This window comes from Rhagoletis pomonella, unplaced genomic scaffold (genome assembly GCF_013731165.1).
Source record: "Rhagoletis pomonella isolate Grant_MI unplaced genomic scaffold, Rhpom_1.0 Rhpom_scaffold_00008, whole genome shotgun sequence".
Taxonomy (NCBI): domain Eukaryota; kingdom Metazoa; phylum Arthropoda; class Insecta; order Diptera; family Tephritidae; genus Rhagoletis; species Rhagoletis pomonella.
In genome coordinates, this window is record NW_023458562.1 from 5573900 (window position 1) to 5596368 (window position 22469).

Genomic DNA, 22469 nt, shown 5'->3' on the forward strand with positions numbered 1-22469 from the left:
AAAACTCGATTCGGGAGTAAATAACTCGAAAAGCGGAGCAAAAATTTAATTTTCGGAGCAGATTAACATTTTTTTTATTAAATAGTAAAAAGAAAAATTGTTACGTCTTTAGTTACTTTTTCAATTAATAAAATTTTTTTCTATACTAACGATTAACTACTGGTTCGACGAGGAGTGTCAAGAAGCTGCAGAGAAAAAAGATGCCGCCTACAGGGCCACGCTGCGATCGGGCGCAACGCGAGTCATGTGGGACCGATATAGGGAGCTGAAGAGAGAAGCGAGACGTATTTGCCGCAATAAGAAGAGAGGCCGAAATACGTGAGTGCGAAGAGCTTGAAATGCTGGCCGACAGGAAGAATGCCCGAAAATTTTACCAGATAGTTGGGCGACTTACGGAAGGTTTCAAGACCAGGGCGTACTCCAATAAGAACAAGGCGACTTAGTTACCCATTAGGGCGGGTCGAAAATCTAATTTTTCTCAAATCCCTTGGTAATAGTGAAAATATATTGTATCATGAAGTCAACAACAAGCCTGCAAAATATTAGTCTTTTATTTTAATTGTAAGAGCCCGCGCATCGACCGCCAATTGACCCACAGCACACTAGTCGAATAAGACCAATTCTTGTTAAAAATTCTGGGTTCAGCAAAAGTGTTTGGTGCATATTATTAGATAATGAATCCTTTAACGCAAAGATAAAGCCAAATATCATACTCGCAGCTGCTTTGTTTAGCGTTAATCTCAAACTTATCTGTTTTTCAACCAAATTGTAATTGTTTTGTTGATAATTGCACCGGCCTATAGTCAAAAGATGTAAAAAACAGCATTAATATTGCTGGCGTGCATTTAAGTCGCTGGTACCAAATATTTTAATAATTTTTTAATATTAGCTACAGTTTGCGACTTTTTGCAAATTTAGGAACAGTATCGGTAGCTTTAATAGACAAGCCATTATTTTCCATCATCGTGGAAAAATTTTGTTTATAAAATGAGTATGGAGACACTGAACAGGCACAACTTCTAGACACACTTATTAGTTTACTTATGTTTATGCATACAATATAAAAATTGCAAATATAGGAAAATTACAAAAAATTTTGTTCAACATTTTTTTATTTTAAAATAATTTGTTTATAATCTGAACGATTTTCATAATATTATTATCATAAATCAGAAACAGTAAGTCTCGCCTTCAATTCGGTAGTTATTACGTACCGATCGAGTAACATTTACTAAAGTTATATCGAAAAAATTAAGTGGGTCTCGAATTTTTCTGAAAAAATTTCTCTTCACTTGTATAAATAACTTTTAAATGATAGAACCTGAATACAGAAAAGTGTGCCAGGGTGTGACTTTTTTCGTTCAAGCTGAATGCAAAGCAATATCCTCCAATTGGGAGTCCTCAAAAGGATTCCCCAGGATAGATTAAAGACTATTGCATTTACCAACTGTCACTTTTTCACATAACGAAATTAACTAAAATATTTATGTATATCTAATTACTTATTGCACGTCCCCTACTTTCATATGACCGCAAATTTAGTAACCGCGAAAAATGTGCTTCTTCGGTGACTAATGAAACCAGTCCGCACCAATTTTCAAGACTGCATAAATGGACTTAAATTGGGCCTTTCTCACCCTAATTGTATTATGTTAATGTATGTAAATACTTATATGTTTGAATTTACTATTAACTTATGAAACGATTCCTAATCTTTGACAATACATGTTTGACTTCATTAACTACAATCTTTAAAACTGACCAAATCGGCGTGACCAAGTCAATGGTCCTTTTAATATTATATAAACATCCGAAAACATTAAACTTTTTAAATAAATCTCGTCTCACTTTTTTGTATTTTTCACTTGGTTGCTGAAGTAGGGAAGAATGGAAAACTCATAAGGAAAATTTATAGCTTTTGTAAGTTTTATCTTAGTATCTTAAAAACTTGTAGACTTATTGAAAAATGATAAATGAACGTGAGGTACCAATTTTAATAACCCTTAATTTGATATATCGTCCTGTTTATAACAATTAACACATTCCATGGATATTACAAGCCAAAGTTTCATTTTCAAAATTCATACACAAAATTCATACAAAATTCATGGCTTATACCTAAGATATGATAATATTACTATTACAAAACGGTCAAATGCCTTAACAAAGCTGTTGGAGCTGACAGCTTTCCAGCTGAGCTATTCAAGTACGGCGGCGAGGAGTTGATAAGGTGCACGCATCAACTATTATGCAGAATATGGTCAGATGAACGCATGCCCGACGACGGGAATTTAATTGTGCTCTGCTCAATCCACAAGAAAGGCGACCCCGTCATTCGCGCCAACTACCGCGGGATCAGCCTTCTAAGCATAGGTTACAAGGTCTTATCGAGCGTATTGTGTGAAGTCAGTGTTACCGTTGTGCGACTAAAGTGCAAATGGACAATTTTTGGAGATCGATGCGCCTTGACACCGACTTTTTAAAAGTAGCCTTATTCTGAAACTTTTCTTAAGAATCCCGCGACTTTTTCCCCTTTTCTTTGATTTTGATAATTTTTTCATAAAGTTTATATTTTTTTGTGTGTTTAAAAATGTTTTCAGTATTTACTTTTCAAAGGCTCTTAAAATTTACACCTCTGACAATATTTTGACTGATTTCAACCTTTTAATTTTGTCAAAATTTTTTGCGAAAAAATCTCTAGAAGTAGCATTGAATTAATGCACCATTTTTGTAGCTTAGCATTTCCCCAAGCTATTACTGTTAAATTTATTTTCGTGGCTTCTGGCGCAAACAAATAATCTGCGATAATTTATATACAAACTTAAAAGGTTAAACTTTGTTATAATAACACTGTGAGACAAATGGTAGGGGTCAGTGATCGGGAAGGGTTCAAACTACCGGGGAAAGTTATATCGGTAAAAGAGAAGTTATACGTGTCCCGGCGTTTCGCTGGGTCACGTCTAGGAATCGAGATATATCGATTTGAAGTTAGTAACTATCATATAGGGGAAATTGTCACCTTTGGTGGTCTTTTTTTTGACATAACTCGAGAACCACTAGTCCGATTTTGCTCAAACAAATTTAAAAAAATTAAAAATTACAATTCCTTTAATCTGTTCATATAACGTTTTTCTATATAATCAACAGTTTTGCCGGTAAAAATAAATGTATGAAGAAAAAAAATATTTTTTGCTTAAAATATATTTTACCGGCAAAACTGTTGAGTATATAGAAAAACGTTATATTAACAGATTAAAGGAATTGTAATTTTTAATTTTTTTAAATTTGGTTGAGCAAAATCGGACTAGTGGTTCTCGAGTTATGTCAAAAAAAAGACCACCAAAGGTGACAATTTCCCATATATGATAGTTACTAACTTCAAATCGATATATCTCGATTCCTAGACGTGACCCAGCGAAACGCCGGGCCACGTATAACTCGTTTTTGACCGATATAACATTTCCCGTTGGTTTCATCCCATCCCGATTTTGACTGTCGCATAGTGTAATTGTTGTCTACTAATGATCCGTTTGTGTGACTGAAGTATTATATTGATGTAAAGACAGTTTTTAATAGCAATTTTATTTTCATAATAAATGCATATTGCTTCTTTTTTATCAAAAAATAGATGAAATAAAGCCGACTATAAAGTTAGATGCAGCGTTTTGACGGATTTATCATTGAGAATTATGTCTTAAAGCTATAACTTAGCTTAGAGTGGATTTTATTTTGACTATAAATATAAGCTTCGAAAGGAAAAATAATGAAAATCGATGTATGTATACATGGTACAAAAAATTTGAATTACTTTTTTTCGGCTGTGACACTTTTTTGAGACTTTCGAAAATTTTTCAGCGGTAACACTGTGTGAAATACTGAATCCCACATGAACTGATTGGGACTTATCAGTGTGGCTTTAGACCTGGAAAATCCACCATAGACCAGGTGTTCACAAAACGCCAAATCTTGGAAAACAGCCGCTTTCGATAGTACTAAAAAGAGTTGCCTATACACCGCGATGTCTGAATTTGGCAACCCCGAGAAACTGATACGGCTGTGTAAATGACGTTGAGCAATACACCAGCTCCCTCAGAATTGGGAAAGACCTCTCCGAGCCGTTCGCCACCAAGCGGGGTTTCGGAAAGGGTGACTAACTTTCATGCGATTTCTTTAATCTGATGTTGGAGAAGATAATAAGAGGTGCAAGTCAGAACCACTCAAGAACAATTTACTACAATTACTGTAATTTTTGGCATACGCCGATGACATCGACATCATCGGAAACAAAAACCGCGAAGTCTGTTGTGTCTTTTCCAAGTTGGAAAAGGAAGCAAAGCGAGTTGGTCTGGTGGTAAACAAGGACAAGGCGAATTATATCCTGTCATCAAACAAACAGTCAGCGCCTTGTTACCCACGTCACTGTTGACAGTTATAATTTCGAGAAAGTGGAGAATTTCGTTTACTTGGAAACCAGCATTAACACCGATAATAATGTCAGCATGGAAATCCAACGCAGAATCACTCTTGCCAACAAGTGCTACTTTAGACTGAGTAGGCAATTCAGGAGTAGAGTCCTCTCTCGACGTACGAAAACCACACTCTATAAGTCAGTCATCATGCACGTGCTGGTAAATGCGCAGAAGCATGGACAATGGCAACATCCGATGAGGTGGCTCTTGGAATATTTGAGAGAAAGATTTTACGGGCCTTTACGCATTGGCGACGGCGAGTACCGCATACGATGGAACGATGAGCTGTATCAGCTTAACAGCGACATGGACATAGTGCAGTGAATTAAAGTACAGCCGCACCAATGGCTTGGCCATGTACTTCGAATGGACACCGACGCTCCATTTCTGAAAGTATTCAAATCGGAACCCGCTGGTGGTATCAGAGAAAGAGTGAGGCCCCCACTGCGATGGAAAGACCAGGTGGAGAAGGACTTGGCTTCACCTGGCATTTCCAATTGGTGTCTGTTCGCACAGAAGAGAAACGACTTGCGTGCTTTGTTGAACTCGGCCAAAATCGCTTAGGCAGTTACAGCAAACGATGCATCGATGTTTTCAAAACATACGATACGTCGTCAATACACCGACTATAAAAGTGAAAATTAGCGACATCGTTCATTCATTCCGTTCGTACTCTGCCGAACGACCAGTGCCAAGCGAGAGCTTTTTCCCGGAAGCTGGTGCAACCGTTACCTACTCAGGATATAAATAAGCTTTGAGGACTAGATTAGCAAAGCTTATTTTCTGAACTCTATTTCATATTTTTATATTCAAATAGATACGATTTATTAATATAATAAAAAGCCGACAGAAAAAAAAATCATTAAAAATCAAAGCGATATTTTAGCCACTTAAAGCTTTCACTTGTTTTACTAGAATTACATAACCGATGTACCAGCATACCCCCCTTTTTCTAAAGATTCAGATTAAAAAGTTCAAAACTAAGATGAAAATGTTTTGAATTTATAAATTCTGTATATAGTTTGAAAGTTTGACTTATGTGGTTTTAATTAAAGCATGAATCATATTCTTATAAACAAATAAGCATATTTGTTTGAAAAATATTGTAAATATTTAACAAAAAACACCATTCACCCGCTTTTGATCGACAGCGTATATTAAAATGTGAATTTTTTAATTTTTAAATTAATTTTACTAAACCGCTGGGATAGGTAGCCTTTGATTTTAAGGTACGTCGTGGTTACATATTTAATTACTTCAATTTGTAGCGAATATGGGAATCTAGTTCTTTTGAGCTTAAAAAAATACCGATGTATCGTTTTTATAACCGCGTTTTTTAACATCGATGGAAACATTGATGTTTTCAAACATCATACATACATATAAGTATATACATATGTATGTATATGTATTACAGGTAGTTTTTCAATTCATCACATTGTGTTTACATTGTAATTGTAAATTATTAGACGGCGTATAAATTTCTGAACTTTGGTTTAACTTTCAACTGTTTCGACTTTAAGCCTGTTCCTGTATTTATTTTTAATGAGATTAACCTCTGAAATTTTTCTTTCTTCAGCTGTGCGGTAAAATAGCTAATGTTAGCATATACTCTGCCAAGTTGCTAAACAATCACCTCTCCAACACATTTATCTGTTCCTTAATCAAACCCCTGCTTTGGGAAATAAAGAAGGAATGATAAGGCGCAAAAGAGACAATTTATGTTACACCTTGCTATACAAAACCTTGGCCACAGAAGGTATGGAGCAAAAATTTAAGAAGTTGCAATATTATTTTTAATAAATTCTTAATGTGAATCAAAAAACGAAAAAATCGGAGCATATTTTAGGTCAAGCGGAGTAGGTAGTAGATTTTAAATTTGAAAAAGAAATCGGAGTAAATCTACTCCGATCGGAGCCAAGTCCGGACGCTGGTTTTGTCAAAACTTAAGCTTACATACAATTCATATAGACATATATGCATGTGTATGTACATATGTATATCTATGACATACCTTGCAGCCTCAATACCTATGACATTTTTTTGTCAAGCCGCGCATGCAGATCCCTGGGTGTGTTCACTTGGAATCTTATCAACCCGTCATTATAAGTGCTGCGTGCGGTTAACACATTCGTATTTCATTTATTTTCCAATTACAGCGGTGCAAAATGAGCGACAGCCGCGAAACACAGCTACTATTCGTCCTGAGACGCTGCGGGAGATGGAACACGGACGAGCTTTGCGGGAAGCGGCCGTTGCTGTAGGAGTGTTTGGGTAAGAAGTTTACGTTTGCATAAACTAGCGCGTATGTATATGCCTATGTTAATTTGTATGTATGCACACGGAAATAGTAGAGAATGTCACTTCCAATTGCCCGATAACAGCATTTAATTGTATTCTTTCTATTCTAGACCACCCGTGTTATTGTCTCCACCTTGCTATGGTTCTGGGCTGTTACCACCTCCTAGTAAATTTATTTTTTGTAATAAAATCTGTTGAAAATGTTTTTAATTTAGCATGGGTTTTCCAGCGATTTCCGGTATTCCCACAAATCGTCGACTACATCACAATCACATTTCGAAGGCCATACAACTTTCGTCAAATGTATCACACGCAGGCAGCTTTTCTGTTTTTAATAATAATCTACAATTTTCAAAAGAGAATTCCTATACTACGTCAATGGATCTCTCGAATGGAACAGTCTCTGTGTCTACGAACTCAAGTAGTACGAATTCTATAGATCCGAGTTCCCCCATATCAGATGCAGGTAATTACAATCACATGTTGATACTTATTTATACATTCATATTGTACTCGTATGTACTACATATGTACATATGTATGTAGTTAATTATGTTATTGTTACGCGAATAGTTATCTCACAACATTAACTTAGCTGTATTTGCCTGCCTGATATTTTTAATAGAGTTCAATCACTGAATACCAATGAAATAAAGGGTCAGGTGGTAACGCAACCCGTAGTACTACTACAAAGGCTTGAACACGCTTATTCATGGACTATGTATCTAGAAATGTCTTACTTTCGCAACATAGCTCCAATTGGGCATTTAGCCACGTTTTTGAATGCTGGACACCTCCATCAATTATAGTTTTGGACTGGCTTTCCAATAAGGGCGTTGGTTAAAGGGACGGTGGGCGAACGAGGACTGGGCATGAACCGCCATTCACAAAAATGCAACCGCCGACCACCTAGGCCAACTGCAGGTCCCTAGGGACCCTTTAGAAAAATGGACAAAAATCACTACCTGCACTTGCGTTTACGCCTATTTTTAGCAAAGGAAATACTTGGAATTGTACTAAAATGTATAATTTAATTGTTTAAGTTTATGTTAGCGATAATAACAACAATATGTAAAAAAATCACATAATCGATGCGATTTGCAGCTAATAGTTATTAACGTTGAACTGTCAAATGACCGAATGAAAAAGAGGCGGGTGGTTAACCCAACAAGCAATTATCCACAGTATTTTTGCGAAGAAGTTTGAGCGTAAGCGGCCTTCGGCCGCGCTTAAGTATTATAACCCTTACTAAGTAGAATTCTCCTTTCTGTGTTGCGAAATAAAGGGGGCCGAAACCGCTTACGCCATCCACGGTATTTTTGTACATAACTACTTTCTGCCACGCCCCCTCCCCTTCCGCCCACCACCCCTTTAACCAACGCCTTTATTGGAGAGTTTCCCCATAGTTTTTTTAAGTAATGCCACAATAAGGCACTTACGTACTGACTCAAACTCATTTAAACTAAATACAAACTAATTTTAATATACAACACATATGTACATACATATGAGTCGCGAAATTACCAGTTTTTCTCTTCGTTTCTTCAATTGATCGACTGCTCCCAAAAAGCTGAATTACAAAAATTGTGTGTTTATGAGCATGTATTATTGCGCGGAGTCGTAATCTCAGGTAAAATTCTTTACCTTCAGGCCTCTCGGGTTATCGTCATTCTCAAGACTTCATAAAGACCTACATACATAAAGTTGGAATTGTAGTAGAATTTTGGAATAAAATGATAAAATTATGAAATTTTTGTAGCCACATCTGAAACCCGCACCAAACTGGGTACGAACATGGCTTAAACTACGAAACCTGTTGAAAATTTTTTAAATCGTACAATAACCCCGCCCACCTCCCATAAAATTGTAATTTATAGAGATACGAAGTTTCCGATAAAGAAGTAACTACCGCAGCAATTTCAATGAATAATTTAAATAAATAAATAAATTTTTTACAGCTATCAGGTGATTAAAAATTGTTTATCCGGCAAGGCTAGTGAAAAATTTAACAGCAAGCATTAGCTTTGTTTCTTTACTTTTCTAGCCGATAATTATCAATAAGAAGAAGAATTTAAAAATAGATAGAATTACGCTCACAGAGGGCGATATAAAGCAATAGTTAATAAACGCAAACTAGCAGAAATATCAAAAGTATTCACAAATACATTTTGCAATACATCCTCAATATTTAATGAACCGCACATTTTTATTTACAAAACCTCTAAACACAGAATTTTGCCTTCCTGGCTTTAGCTGAGGCAAAGGCTTTGATGATAGCAGCGAAGTCGAGTTTCCTTGCTAACACACATAACGTGGCCCAATCCTGAAACTCGACTCTGGGTTGAACAAGAACGATGATAGTTTTTATGTCCTTAATATAACATTGAAGGATCGATCGGCGGATACTAGCAATGTGCAGATCATTCGCAAAGCGATACAGGTGTTTGGGTACATTGTGTCTAAATTTTTAGCTGTGATGGCATTTAAAAGGTCAAATGGAGATAATCCTTAGAATTTTCAGCAAAATTCTCCCTATAAACAGTTTTAAGTGCATCATTTCATTTTAAATCTCGTCGGACATATCGCAAATAACTGTTTGCACATTTTTCGAATGCTGTCTGCTCACCAGGCATGCCGACTCTATTCAAAAATTCATATCCTTTCTCATAGTTTTGTGCCCCTAGATAGAAAGGCTTAAAAAAGTGGATGATTTCAAAGAGTTTAACTGAACTTATAAATTGCACAAAATTAAATAATATTTCACTTGTTTTGTGATTTGCGATTTATCAACATCTTATGAAATATACTCTGGAGTCTGAGCAGGGGTCCCCTTGAGAACTCCGGGACAGGGGGAAAAAGCCCCCATGGCCTTTTTGTTTAGCTCCCCATGGTGTGTTAGCGCTGCCAAATTAGAGCACAAAATCATGGGATGCTCTGATTGGCTGGATGCTGAGTCTCATTTCATGTAATCTGTGTCTGTGTATATCAGCCAGGGATGGAATTTCAAAATTTCTAATTGTACCTAATGGACTGCGAAAATAGTGCCGAAAAAGAGATGGAAGTACCACAAAGTTAAAATTGCTTCCTTTTAAGGCTTTTTAGAACAATATATTTTCAGAAATATTAAGTACGCGGAAATAATATAATAATTATTAACTAATTGAATTATACTGTTCGGCAGTCGGCTGGGGAATTGATGAAGCCAAATTTTTCTAAAAGTCTGGATTGTATATAGAAAAGTAATTTCTCAGTTTTCTCAGGTTGGCGATTTTAAACGTTTTTTTTTCAATGTGAAGTTGGTGGTTGCAGAGCAGCATTTAAAATAAGTAAAAGTGCAAAATGCAAATATTTATACCATCAATAGGAATCTGAAACTGCCGTTTCATTTTTACCAAAAAGCGTTTCTTTTTACCAAAAACGCCGCGGCTGTTGGAGCATTTTGGTGCAAATAAACATGAAGAAACATTGTTTAGAAACGTCGTTGAGAAACTTTGTTTGCACTTTTCCTTCATGTTCCTTCCATATTCCTCTCCCCCCTTCACCAAATCCGGGCTGCGCCACTGATATATATGTATGTATGTACATTAGGGTGCCCATCGAATATTCTTCTTTTTGGAAATTTCAAAACCCCTTACCCTAATTTTATTCGTTTTTATGAGAAATATCATTGCTTATTCTTATAGATTTTTCAAAGGTCATTTAGAGGCCGCGACTAGTCGATTTATGTCAGAAAATGGGATTTTGTAGGTTTATGAGTTTTTGAATAACTATTTTTGATTAGATTTCAAAGATCGAATATGATCTGAGAAGAGGATGTATAGGCCTTTAAAATGATATATAATAATCGATTGCCGGACTAGGGTTGTTGGGATTTTTTATCGGGTAAATTACAAAAATACCCATATTTCTCTTAATTTTTTAAATTTTGACCATGGATAATTTCTACAATTTCAAAATATGAAGTACTATCTAAAATTAAATATATTTTCAAATAAACTGATACCTTACTTATTGAAATCGCATAAAAATTGTCTAATTTAGGCGACTTTTCTTAACCCATTTACGCCCAAGCAAAAACGGTTGGAATATTATTATATCTAATTTTATTTATGTGATCATAAAAGCCATTTTAAACAAACTAAGGAATTAAAATTAACGAAAGAAGCTCAAAAGTTAACTTTTGGGAGTGTACTTTTTTTAGTACAGCGGGCACTTATGTGTGTTAATTTTTAAAATATTACTTGACAAGGCATAACGTTTTTTTGCATCCCGTACATTGCCATATTATAACCTCATGACACAAAACACAGTTTAGCTGCTTAGGTAACTAGCCTGGGTTATGTCCGTTATGCCTTGGGTTTGGATCTGCTACAATAGAACCGGATGGGTAGTTTTATTCGAACAATGTGTCTTCTAATAGCTAATTGGTCGAAAATAATCTTCGCTCGACAAAACTTGTCGACTCCACCGGTTAGATATACCCATATCAAGCATGTATGTGGAGATTCATAACCCACCACCATTTCTTACTACGAATATAAACACCTCACATTTTTGATAACAGCGATTTGACAACTCTATATCCTAGATGATCTCATGAGCTTCCAATGATTTTTCCACAATATATGTCAAAGACTTAGTAATAACCTTCATAACTTGCTATCACCCAGTTTTAGCAGCAAAACATAATCGAAATGTTAAGAAATAACTATATATAGAGTTCTAGAAAATTGCTTCAGAAACTACCTGACGTTTTTGACAAAAACTCTGAATCATCATGTCACACACAGGCCAGATTTTTAACATTTTATCGTTATACGTAATTGCAAGACTACTCTCAACTACGAGAAAGCTTCTCTTTTCAACTAACTCACTTTTTTCTCTTAAAGTAAAGTATTGCTAGCATAAATCTCCACAAATCATTTCCGTATCCTTCCTCAAATACCTCTAGAGATATTCTGTATGATAGTTCCACTTGTATGATCTATAAATCCCAGCAGAATTATGTATTATATAAGTTTCAGTATGTAAAGGAGGACCACGCCCCCTTTTCCAATAACTGCCAATTTTCTACTTAGTATAGGATTGATTTCATATACTATCTCCATATCAAGTTCTAGTATTCTACTGCATCTACTGCAAACTTCTCTTCATATGCAGTCTGAAAAATTCAGTTTGTATGGGAGGTGCCACGCACAGTGCTGTTTGGCACTTAGCAATGAAGAAATGTGGAAAATGGTAAAATTCAACGTACTACCACGCACACAGCTCTTGTGGGCGGAAATAATAAATGTTATGCGATTTTGATGAAATTCAGAGCATATGCTGGTTTTAACGAGAAAAGCTTGAATTTGAAAGATCGTCAAAATCGGTTTACATTATCATCCAGAATAAAAGGCACAAACAAAATCTTTTATGATGAAATTTGGTGTGCCCTGCTCGTTTAAGCCAAATTTTCCAACTTGGAAGATAATAAAGAATTTCTTATTACGACGCCTACCTCCTACACAACTTTTTTGGCTCCAAGTACTAAATTTTATGAATTTTGGAGAATATTAACAGGCACATTTATTTGATTTCTAAAGAAGTTCCTATTTCTTCATTTTAAAAATGACAAAACGAAAACATTTACAATACCTGCATACTAAATTATGTGCACGCTACGTATTTACGCTGAAACTTTCAATTTTACCTACTTTTTATAAAACAAAAGCTGAGCTAAGGCAAGCAGGACTCTTGCCATCGAAAACGGATCTCGTCCAGAGAAGCGCCCATTTTTGGCTGAATGTTGATTGTGATTAATAGATTGGCGAGCCATTAATATCTACACTTTCTTTAATTTCTACTTTATATTGCATATTATTCATTATTTTATGTACATATCAGAGTCTTTCCTTTCAGCTCTACAATAAAAATTTAATAAATCTTACAGGAGGTGGGTCTATAAAAGGAAGAATAGAAGCTGAACTCGCAGTTCTTCGCAGCTGGAACTATTTGAGATATGACCCGTATATTTAATGTTTACTTGTCCTAAGTATAATTTAGCTCGCTTCCTAGGTAGTTTTTAAATATACTATTTTAAAGTAAGCACTCTAAACATTTTACACTCACAAAATTATGTAGAATTTCAAAGTAAACTGTTTTATACATTTCTAAAGATTTATACAAATTTTAAGCAATGTTTGACCACAGATATATTCAAAAACTTCTCATCATTCAGATTGGCTTGATATATATCCGCACAAGTGTAAAACTTAATTCAAATTAATTGCTACAAAATCAAAATTTTTTCTTACAAATTTTTTTTTTTCGCATTGGTCCTACTTTAAGCTCGTGTCATGATTGCAAATGTGCATTTTTATTAAAAATTCTTTGTGGTTTGAGTTAGCTGCATATTTTGCTAATCCGTTTTTACTACTTTTAGCCGCTCTGGCCCCATAGTGCCACGCCCCCATGACATATTCATATTATTTTTAGTCTATAACCATGCTCGGAATGTCGAAAATAGGTGTCCAAAACTTCGAAAAATCGGTACGGCTGTTCTCAAGCTTTCGAACAGAAAAAAACGGCTTTCAAAAAATGTTATATATTAGTATAGATATGCCCGTTGTACTAAAAAAAACGACAGCTAAAGAAATATCTGTATAAATCCATCAAATAATAAACCCTTATACTCACTGTTAATATTTGATTAATTTACTCTTTTTCCACTTTATAATAGCAGATATTTTAGGGCAAAGTGCAATATTAAAAAAAAAAATCACAGCTTTTCATGTGGACTAGGGATGTTGCGAATGTGGAATTTTAGACATCCGCGGATGCGAATGCGGAAGCGGATGTTTAAAAGCTAACATCCGCGGATGCGTATGCGAATGCGGATGTCATGTATTTTTAATAAATAATTTAGGTGGGTAAATTCGGTGATTTAGGTAAATAAAAAATGGAAAGGTTAATAATTTTTAATAATCTGCCTTATCCTTAGTTTTGCCTGAAAAAAAATCACCCGAAAATTTTTATTCTGCCAATAGTAAATATGTGCATGAAAACCAAATGTGAAAAGTGAACCGTTTCGGCGAAAATTAAACTCATGATAAGACTGAATGTTTTTTTAGTACTTGAATTTAAAAATTGGAACATTGTACTTAATAAAAACTTTTTGAAGGGTCGTAACTACTCGCTCGAGGCGAAAAACTTGAAAAACTTGAAACTTGGCAAAATTGTATATTTTTTTCGATTGACACTGCACCAGTTGCGAGGGCTTTCAGTTATATTTATTTATTTTTATTGCGGTGCAATAATTACTTTTTGAGAATTTCATCGCGACAGCAAATGTCGGATGTATCCTCCTGACTTTCATCTTCACCATCTAGCATCACGGCACAATCGTTGTTTAAACACCTGCAACAAGAATTCTTCATTCTCATTCTTTTGATTGTTTCAGAATTTGGAGAACCTGTCACGTCATCACCGTTTTTCGATTTTAGTTTTTGTAACTCATTTTTAATGCTTTCTTCTGTGACTGGTTAGATATACGTCTGTGCACTTGCTCAATATCCAGGGACCGTAAAAAACAGTCATTTTTTTACGAGTTAAATTTGGTGTAATATTTTTTATTCCGAAATAAACGTCCTATCTGGATAATAAAGAAACCGCTTATCCAAATTAAATAAATTTGGTATCATATGAAAGAGAACGGAAATAGCTTTTAAACAAAAATAACGAACGAAGTTTACCACCTCTATGTATTTATATTTTTTTATAACTTAATACTAAAGAAATTCATGTACCTGACCCAATGTTTGTTCTATGGTAATTAATTAACATTTTTTATTGAAATATAATTCTAATGTGTGGCTTTCCTCTTAGACATTTCAAAGCTATTTAAGTCCTCTTTCATTCGATACCAAACTTGTTTAATTTGGATAAGCGGTTTGTTCATTATCCGGAAAGTACTTTTATTTCGTCAAGTTTAACTCGTAAAAAAATAACTGTAATTTTCGGTTCCTTCAATATTCGCATTCGCAAAAGATCCGCATTGATTTTTGCGAATGCGAATGTTAAAATTAATGCGGAAACTCCGCGGTAGTAAATGCGAATGCGAATATTCCCAACAACCCTGATGTGGACCACTTCTAATGCGAAAAGTCGATTTGTAAGTGTCCAAATCCGGTATCCCCAGTTATACGTATTTATCTAATAATAATAATAATAGTAAACTTTTGGACGTGGGTTGAAATGGTGTCGTTTATATAGTACAGAGAGCGCAAATTGGTTAAATACAGCCTTGAAGTTTTACGTGAGTATGTACCGTAATTTCAGATTTTTTAAGCATGTGGCTAAAGAGTTATCAGTATTTATTCAGAATTGATATATGTATACAATCGCTCTTTAGCAAAAAAGTAGTTTTTCAATAAATTTCAGGAAAATGGGGTGGCGTTATGTGATATATGTGTATCTCAAAAACTACTTGCCCGACCTCAGCCAAATTTGATATACACATTGTGCTTAGCCTCTTTAAGTACCGTCTTGAATAGTTTTTGAAATCGGGCAAAACCTACTCTTCCTAAAATATAGCTAGCTTTGAGTTTTTTAAAATTACCGTTACGTTGGTGGTGCCCGTGGGTTAAGTCCGATTTTCAATACAGCGCTTAAGAAGCCCAATCGCTTTTTCAATTCCTATCAGTTTTCACCATAAGTAGAGTGTTTTCAGAATTGTATATTATATAATTGCTTAAGTAATACATTTTGAACACAAACATTGAAACCAGCACTACAGGGCTGAAGATGATCGCCATGCGAGCGTTCGAAATGCGCATACAATTGTAAGTCTAGATATTTATATTTGACTTTTTCATGTTGAAACAATAAGGTTTTCACGCCCTATAAGTGTTTGTGCTAAAGAGCATTTGCAATTTATGCATCCGTGCGTGTTAAGTTTGAGTTTTTCAGTGTAATTGGTTTTAGAGATATATAGATTTTTTACGTTTCTTCTGTATACGAATTTTAGGAATATCCCGACCCCAGCGCCACCTACCGAGTAAATTTGTGGTCGGAATATTTACTTTTAAGGTGCTGGTATATGTTCCAAATATGAACCAAATTGTTGCAGCCGTTTAGTAGATAGTTTAGTGAAATACAATGTACAGAAAATTATATGAAATTGTAAAACCGTCGCGTGTAAGATTTCATTTTTTGGCAGCAATAACGAAACGAACACCATCCACAGAGAAATTCCAAAGAAGGACGATTGGTTCTGATTGAACACACTTGGGTTGTTCACGCTTGCCTGCTTATCTGGTTATGTTGTTATATTTTTTAAACAGTTTGCAACAATAACATACACCACAGAATAATAATTTTTAACCAGTTAACCTGATAACCAAGCAAGTGTTAACAACCCAACTTAAATTAAATGTCAATAAAACCAAGTTTTTGGCCATATCAAGGCCAAATTTTGAGAAGAGTGCCGTGGTAATTCTAAATATAAACAACGAAGCACTGGGTTTTATTTTTTTCAGTTAGACATTTAGCAATATGTACATCAGTGAAAACCGTAATTAATTCCATACATTAGTTTTTGCGTGATGCGCACACTCAGGCAGACAGACCAAATTGTAAAAATCGTTTATTTGGCTATCGTGTAGCTTATCTTATCAATTTAATTGAATTAAATTTTTCAAATAGGTGGAAACCCGCTCCAAAAATATTTTCGAAAGTAAGCTTTCTAAACGTCTTTAGTTTAATATCCGTATTGTAATATTTCATTTATTTTACCAATTTCAATAAATACAAAATTTTTAAAACGGGTGGCAACCCCCCTAAATATATTTTCGGCAATAAAATTTCCCAACCTCTTTAGTTTGATGCCAATATTGCAATATTTAACTCATGTTATCAATTAAATTGAATAAAAGTTATCAAACAGGTGGCAACTTTCCACAAAAATATTTTCAGCTGTAAGCCTTTGTAAACCTCTTTCTTTTGTCAGACATATTGCAATATTTACTTTATCGTATCAATTTTATCAGACATAAATTCTAAAAATTGTTCATTTGGCTTCGCTTGCTCTTATAAAGACCATCCATATTAATGTTTCTTTAATTTCTATAATGTAGGTACAGACATCGGCCTGTAACAATTTTATTATAACCATAGATTTCAATTATTTTATCTCTATTTCAATTTAACAGGCTGTTTTACTATTTAACAATTAGAGGTTTTATTTTGTTGTTTAGATTTACTACTTTAAATGGACTTCAATTTAATTTAACTTAGTGTAAATTTTTTTGCAATTTTAAGCCTGGGTACCCAGTGAAGCTTTAAGACTTACTACTACAATATAAAACTAAAAATGAATGCATTTTCGAAAAAAAGTTCTATGTAAATATGTTACGTTTTTAGTAATACTTATTATCGCAAAAATAAGTTTTAATAATTAAGCTTTTCGTAATCTATTCTTATGTATAGTTTTTACTTTGCTATTGATTTCGTCAACAACTATTGCATTTACTCCGCCAATACTTTTAATTTTGTACAGACCATCGTAAATGAATTAATACATGTCGTAAGGTTCTTTTTGAATGAAAACTTTGTCACTTCCGTGTAATAATAAAGGTCGAGCATGTCTGTCATATAGCGTTTTATCTTTGCGTTTATATAGTAAGTCTTAAGCCAGCAGGTGTGTTTTTTGAAGTCTATATACTTCACTCCTTTTGCGTAATTTTCTATATTCGGCCCTATTATGGTTGTCGACGTCGACGTCGATGTAATTTTTTCCTACAAAAATAGCCCACCCAACTCCAACTCAAGCTACGCTGACCACAGTATTTTTGCGGAAAGGTGTTCGTCGCAAAACTACTGTAGTCAGCGTAACCGCAGTTGGACTGATGAGGGCTATTTTATGACGAAAAAATTACATCGACGTTGACATTGACAACCATAATAGGGTCGATTATAGCCTGGATCAATAGTTTGTTTTTGCGCTGTTGTTGTTTGCTTTCTTGCCAGATATCAGCTCATATGGCGTGAGTTTATTGTTAAAATTTGTATTTGGTGATGTGTTATATAGAAACGTAAAATATACCTATCACAGTGAGTGTTGCCAATTTAGTCGTTTTCCGGCTAGATTTAGCCGGTTGCGATAGCAAACAGGCGGAGAAATTTCGGCAGCCGATTTGTTACCCGTTTTGTAAAAAAAAATTATCCGTTTTTAGCCGATTTTACTATTTGCCTTGTTTTCTTAAAATTCAAATATATGTATATGTTTCCATTTTTGACTAAGCGATCAAAAATCTGTTCAGAATGGCTACTAGCCTTATCGCGGAGAAAATTTTCATGTCAGGCAGGGTTATATAAAATTTGGCCGATTGCGCTTATTTTTATTTTAAACGAATATATTTTTTCTAAAGAAGGCCGTAGCGGGGATTTTCTACATAAAATGTTTATTATGAATGTTTTACATTTAAGTGTGAAGTTTTATTCGAAAACTTAGAAAATAACAAATTGTTTCGCTGTTAGGGTTGCCAGATTTTTTATGCGCGAAATCAGTACGTTAGACTTTTTCATGCTAAAAAAAATCAGTACTTTTCAGTACATTTTTATTCAAAGCACAATTACGCCAGAGAGCTAGTTTTAAACAATATTTTGGTATATGAATAAAATATAGTGCATAAAAAATAAAAGTGTTATTCATTTTAAAATGAGTGTACACATCATTGTACCCAGAAGCCAATAAATTACTTTATATTTATGACCAGGGAACGGATTTCATGGAAATTGCCTTTTTTTCTGCTTAAGAGATATCTCTCGATATCGATTAAGAATGTCCACGATTTAGCTTTCCCTGATTCCATATATACACATTTGATGTTGCCTTTTTTTGCCTTTTTTAAGATATTTGCCTTTTCTACCTTTAAAAAAGTGATTATAGCATTTGCAATTTTTTTTTGTAAAGATTAAAAAATATACACATGCCCATGCGGCTTATAGAAGCGCAGGGACCTCTTGCCAAATTGGTGTTGGAAAAATTCAAAGCCGTTTTCTCAGCTAACGTAGGCTTGGAGACAATAAGGGGTGTGGATAAAATTGTAAAGGGCGAGAAAAACGCCCTTATTCCTGATAATATGAATGCTTCAAACGTTCCATATTTAAATTGGGCTCCACTTGTATCAACTTACGTCGAGCGCACATTTAGTACATTCAAGGCTTTTCTTCGCGAAGATCGAATGAAAATGCTGCCAGAAAACTTCAAAATGCATCTTGTGGTTCAATGTTACTACAACTATACGATTAAAGTTTTATGAGTTAGAAACTCGAAAGGATAAAATAGTCAAAGATTCAAAGTACAAATTTTTCATGTAATGAAACTAGTTCATAGTTTTTCTCTTTTTACTTGTAATATAAACATTTCTAAACTAAATGTATTTTTTGATTATTCTTCGTAGGTCCTAAAAATCCGTTTGAAATAACTATACTACTATAACTAAGATCCTCTCAGTTGCTTCGTGTGAGTGTGGTATTGAAAAAAACTAAATTACATATTTTTTCACACTTTGGAAAAATACCACTATTTAAGGACTTCATTTATATTTCCTCATGGCTTAAATTAATTTTTTCAACTACGCAAAAACTTTGAAAGACTAAGAATTCGCTGAAAAGAGTATCTAATTCTATGTCTCGTATGCAGAACTCTTTTACAATGTCAGTAAATTGAGAAAAAAAATTCTATGTTATAGGCAAAAGCCATTCGAATATTCAAATTTGTTGTTGTTAAAATGAAAGTTATTTTCAAGATAACTAACAACCCTAGACAAAACAACAACAGCCTTCTTTTTGAATGATTTAAGCTCCATCATATTATCGCAACTGGTACGTGACGACGAGGCGATATGCCTATAAAACAATTGATCTTTTTGTTGTACTCATTTCTTGGGCATATCAAACGTTATCTGGAACATGTCAACTATAATTAAATTATTTTCTTCTTATTTTTTACAGTACAGTTTAAGGAAGTTCCAACGTTAAGTAAAAACCTTGAGAAAATTTTAAAGTATTTTGTTTGAATTGAAAATTCATTACAAATCAGAACAAATTTTGAAAAATCAGGACATTAGCGTACTGATTGAAGAAATGAATAAAATCAGTATAAGAGTTGAAAAATCAGTACTGTACTGATAAAATCAGTACGTCTGTATGTTTGTGTTTGGATATAGTTCCAACACATACCTAGAATAAATATTACAGGTATTGTCTTGTCAGATAGCGCGTATTCAATTTTGCCTTAATTGCAAAACATCATTGTTGTTCACGCCCACGCTTTCAAGCACTATGTACACATGTGTATTTTTTTTACACACTTTTTTGCTGAGAACCAGTGGCGGATCCAGCGGGGAGGTTTGGGGGGTTAAACTACGTGTCAGTCAGTGGCGGACCCACGGGGGGTATTTTAATATGGTGCATATGTATTTATAATATGGCGTCTATGTGGTGTAGTGGTAAGCAGTGTGCGCTTTCACTCATCAGCACCTAGGTTTAAGCCCTGATCAAAGCAACACCGCAAAAAATATATTTTCTTAACAGCGGTCCTCCCTCGGCAGGCAATGGCAAACCTGCGAGTGTATTTCTGCCATGAAAAATAGCTTCTCATAAAAATACAATCGCCGTTCGGAGTCGGCGTAAAACTGTAGGTCCCTCCGCTTTGTGTGTCAACATCAAGGCGCACGCCACAAGTCGGAGGAGAAGCTCGGCCAAACACTAACATATGTGTAAGCGCCAATCTATTATTATTATTATGTATTAAAACACCCCCGTGGGTCCGCTACCGACTGACACGTAGTTTAACCAAAACCCCCGCCGGATCCGCCACTGCTGGGAACTTATTTAAATTCCAAAAACCGAAAGCCAACTTGAATTTAAAGAACCTGCACTGAAGTGCGTCAAAATGAAAATAAAAGAGCACAAATTACATTACAAGATTACGAATACCTTTCAAATCATTGGAATTAACCAATTAATTAAGTAAACAAGTATTAACTTACATTTTTATACCCGAGCACAATGGTGCACAAGGGTATTATAACTTTGTTCAAATAACGGTTGTTTGTAACAGGCAAAACGAATCGAGATAGATATAGACAAATGTATACAAAAATGCATATATGTAATAGTCCTATATTGGCAGTAAGAGCTAGTACCGTCCGAAAACACTACAGTACAGATATATAAATAAACACGTACGAAAGAAAAGGAACACATACGTTTATAAATAAACATGTACACAACACATATACAAAAACGGCACTCAAGTACACAATACATTGACAAAAACCGTACTAGACTGTCTCGCTTTGATTTCGGAATGCTTACACATTGAGAAGTTAGCTTACTGCCAATACATGATTCAATAATACAAGGTTCGATAAACTGACAGTTGTCTCTCTCGCACCGCTCCCTTAGCAGTGGCACCGTGTTGCTTCTTTGCAAATTTACATGGAAACAGTGTAGCTTTGGTATGAAATAAAAGTTTAAGCTTTTGTGCAATATGTTTATTTGTATATGCATATGAATCATATTTAACTGATGAAAACATAAGCATTGGATGTTTACATCAATCTCATAGTAGTCTTATTTTAATTTTGAGTCATTTTGCAGTTTTTATACGGCTAAATAGTGTATAAATTACGTAATTCACGTAGATATATCAATATTACGTTCAACATTTCTTTTAAAATGCCAGATTTCTTGCACATACATTAGAATTTACAAAAATAATTTCACTACTAATTGCCTACTTTGCGTACTTTTTTACTACCATTTTCGCGACAAGGGATTGCATTCTTGCCCTTTCTCTGTCCTTCGTAAATGCAACCTTTTGTAAGGGAGTGTCAAACCGCAGCTGTCAATAATTATCTAACCTTGTATTATTGAATCATGCTGCCAATATAGAAGTATTACATATATGCAAAAATGATCAGAATGAAAAGAGAAATAGATTAAGCGGTGTCTGCCTGTCCGTCCGTCCGCCCGTCTGTGCACACGATAACTCGAGTAAAAATTTAAATATCTTAACGAGACATTTTACGTGCACTTCTTTCTGTCGTAGGACGGACAGTACTGAAAATCGGACAATAACCACGCCTCCCATATGTATAACGGTAATTTTCAGAAATACGAAAACTGTGATATTTAGTAAATTATTAAAAAGTAAAAGTAAAGTAAAGTAAAAGTAAATGATTACAAAGATTATTTACTTAAATAAGAATATTTAAAATTTTTGGAAAATGGGCGATACCACGCCCACTTATGGTTTCATATGTATGCTTTGGTAGCCGCTGCACCAATTTCTTCCAAACTTGGCACAGTTGTTAGCTTTGGTGCAGCATACCAACTGGCCAAAAATTTTTAAAATCGGACAATAACCACGCCCACATCCCATATAACGGTAATTTAGAGAAATACCAAATCTTCGATAAATCAAAAAATATTCAAGTTAATTTATTCAAATTTCACATTTTTTACGTGTTGGTACTCTTTTTGGTACACAAAAAAAGAAATAAGGGGCAACCGTGCTCTATGGTAGCGCTCTGCTGTGCCCAAGGTTTGATGGTGGTAAGCAATAGAAAAGTTGTGAGTGATATTTAAGAGTTTAAGCTCGAACATGATTCAATAATACAAGGTTAGATAATTATTGACAGCTGCGGT

At 34.6% G+C, this 22469-nt stretch overlaps 1 protein-coding gene across 1 annotated transcript in view; it reads left to right on the plus strand.

Annotated features, from left to right (window-relative positions):
* The window catches only part of LOC118745050 (photoreceptor-specific nuclear receptor), a 321923-nt gene that overhangs the window by 222061 nt on the left and 77393 nt on the right, over nucleotides 1-22469 (plus strand). Inside the window, exons 4-6 of the mRNA XM_036478586.1 lie at nucleotides 6629-6743; nucleotides 6881-6936; nucleotides 7000-7236. Of these exons, the coding sequence (XP_036334479.1) occupies nucleotides 6629-6743; nucleotides 6881-6936; nucleotides 7000-7236 (408 nt within the window). The remainder of the gene's footprint in view (nucleotides 1-6628; nucleotides 6744-6880; nucleotides 6937-6999; nucleotides 7237-22469) is intronic.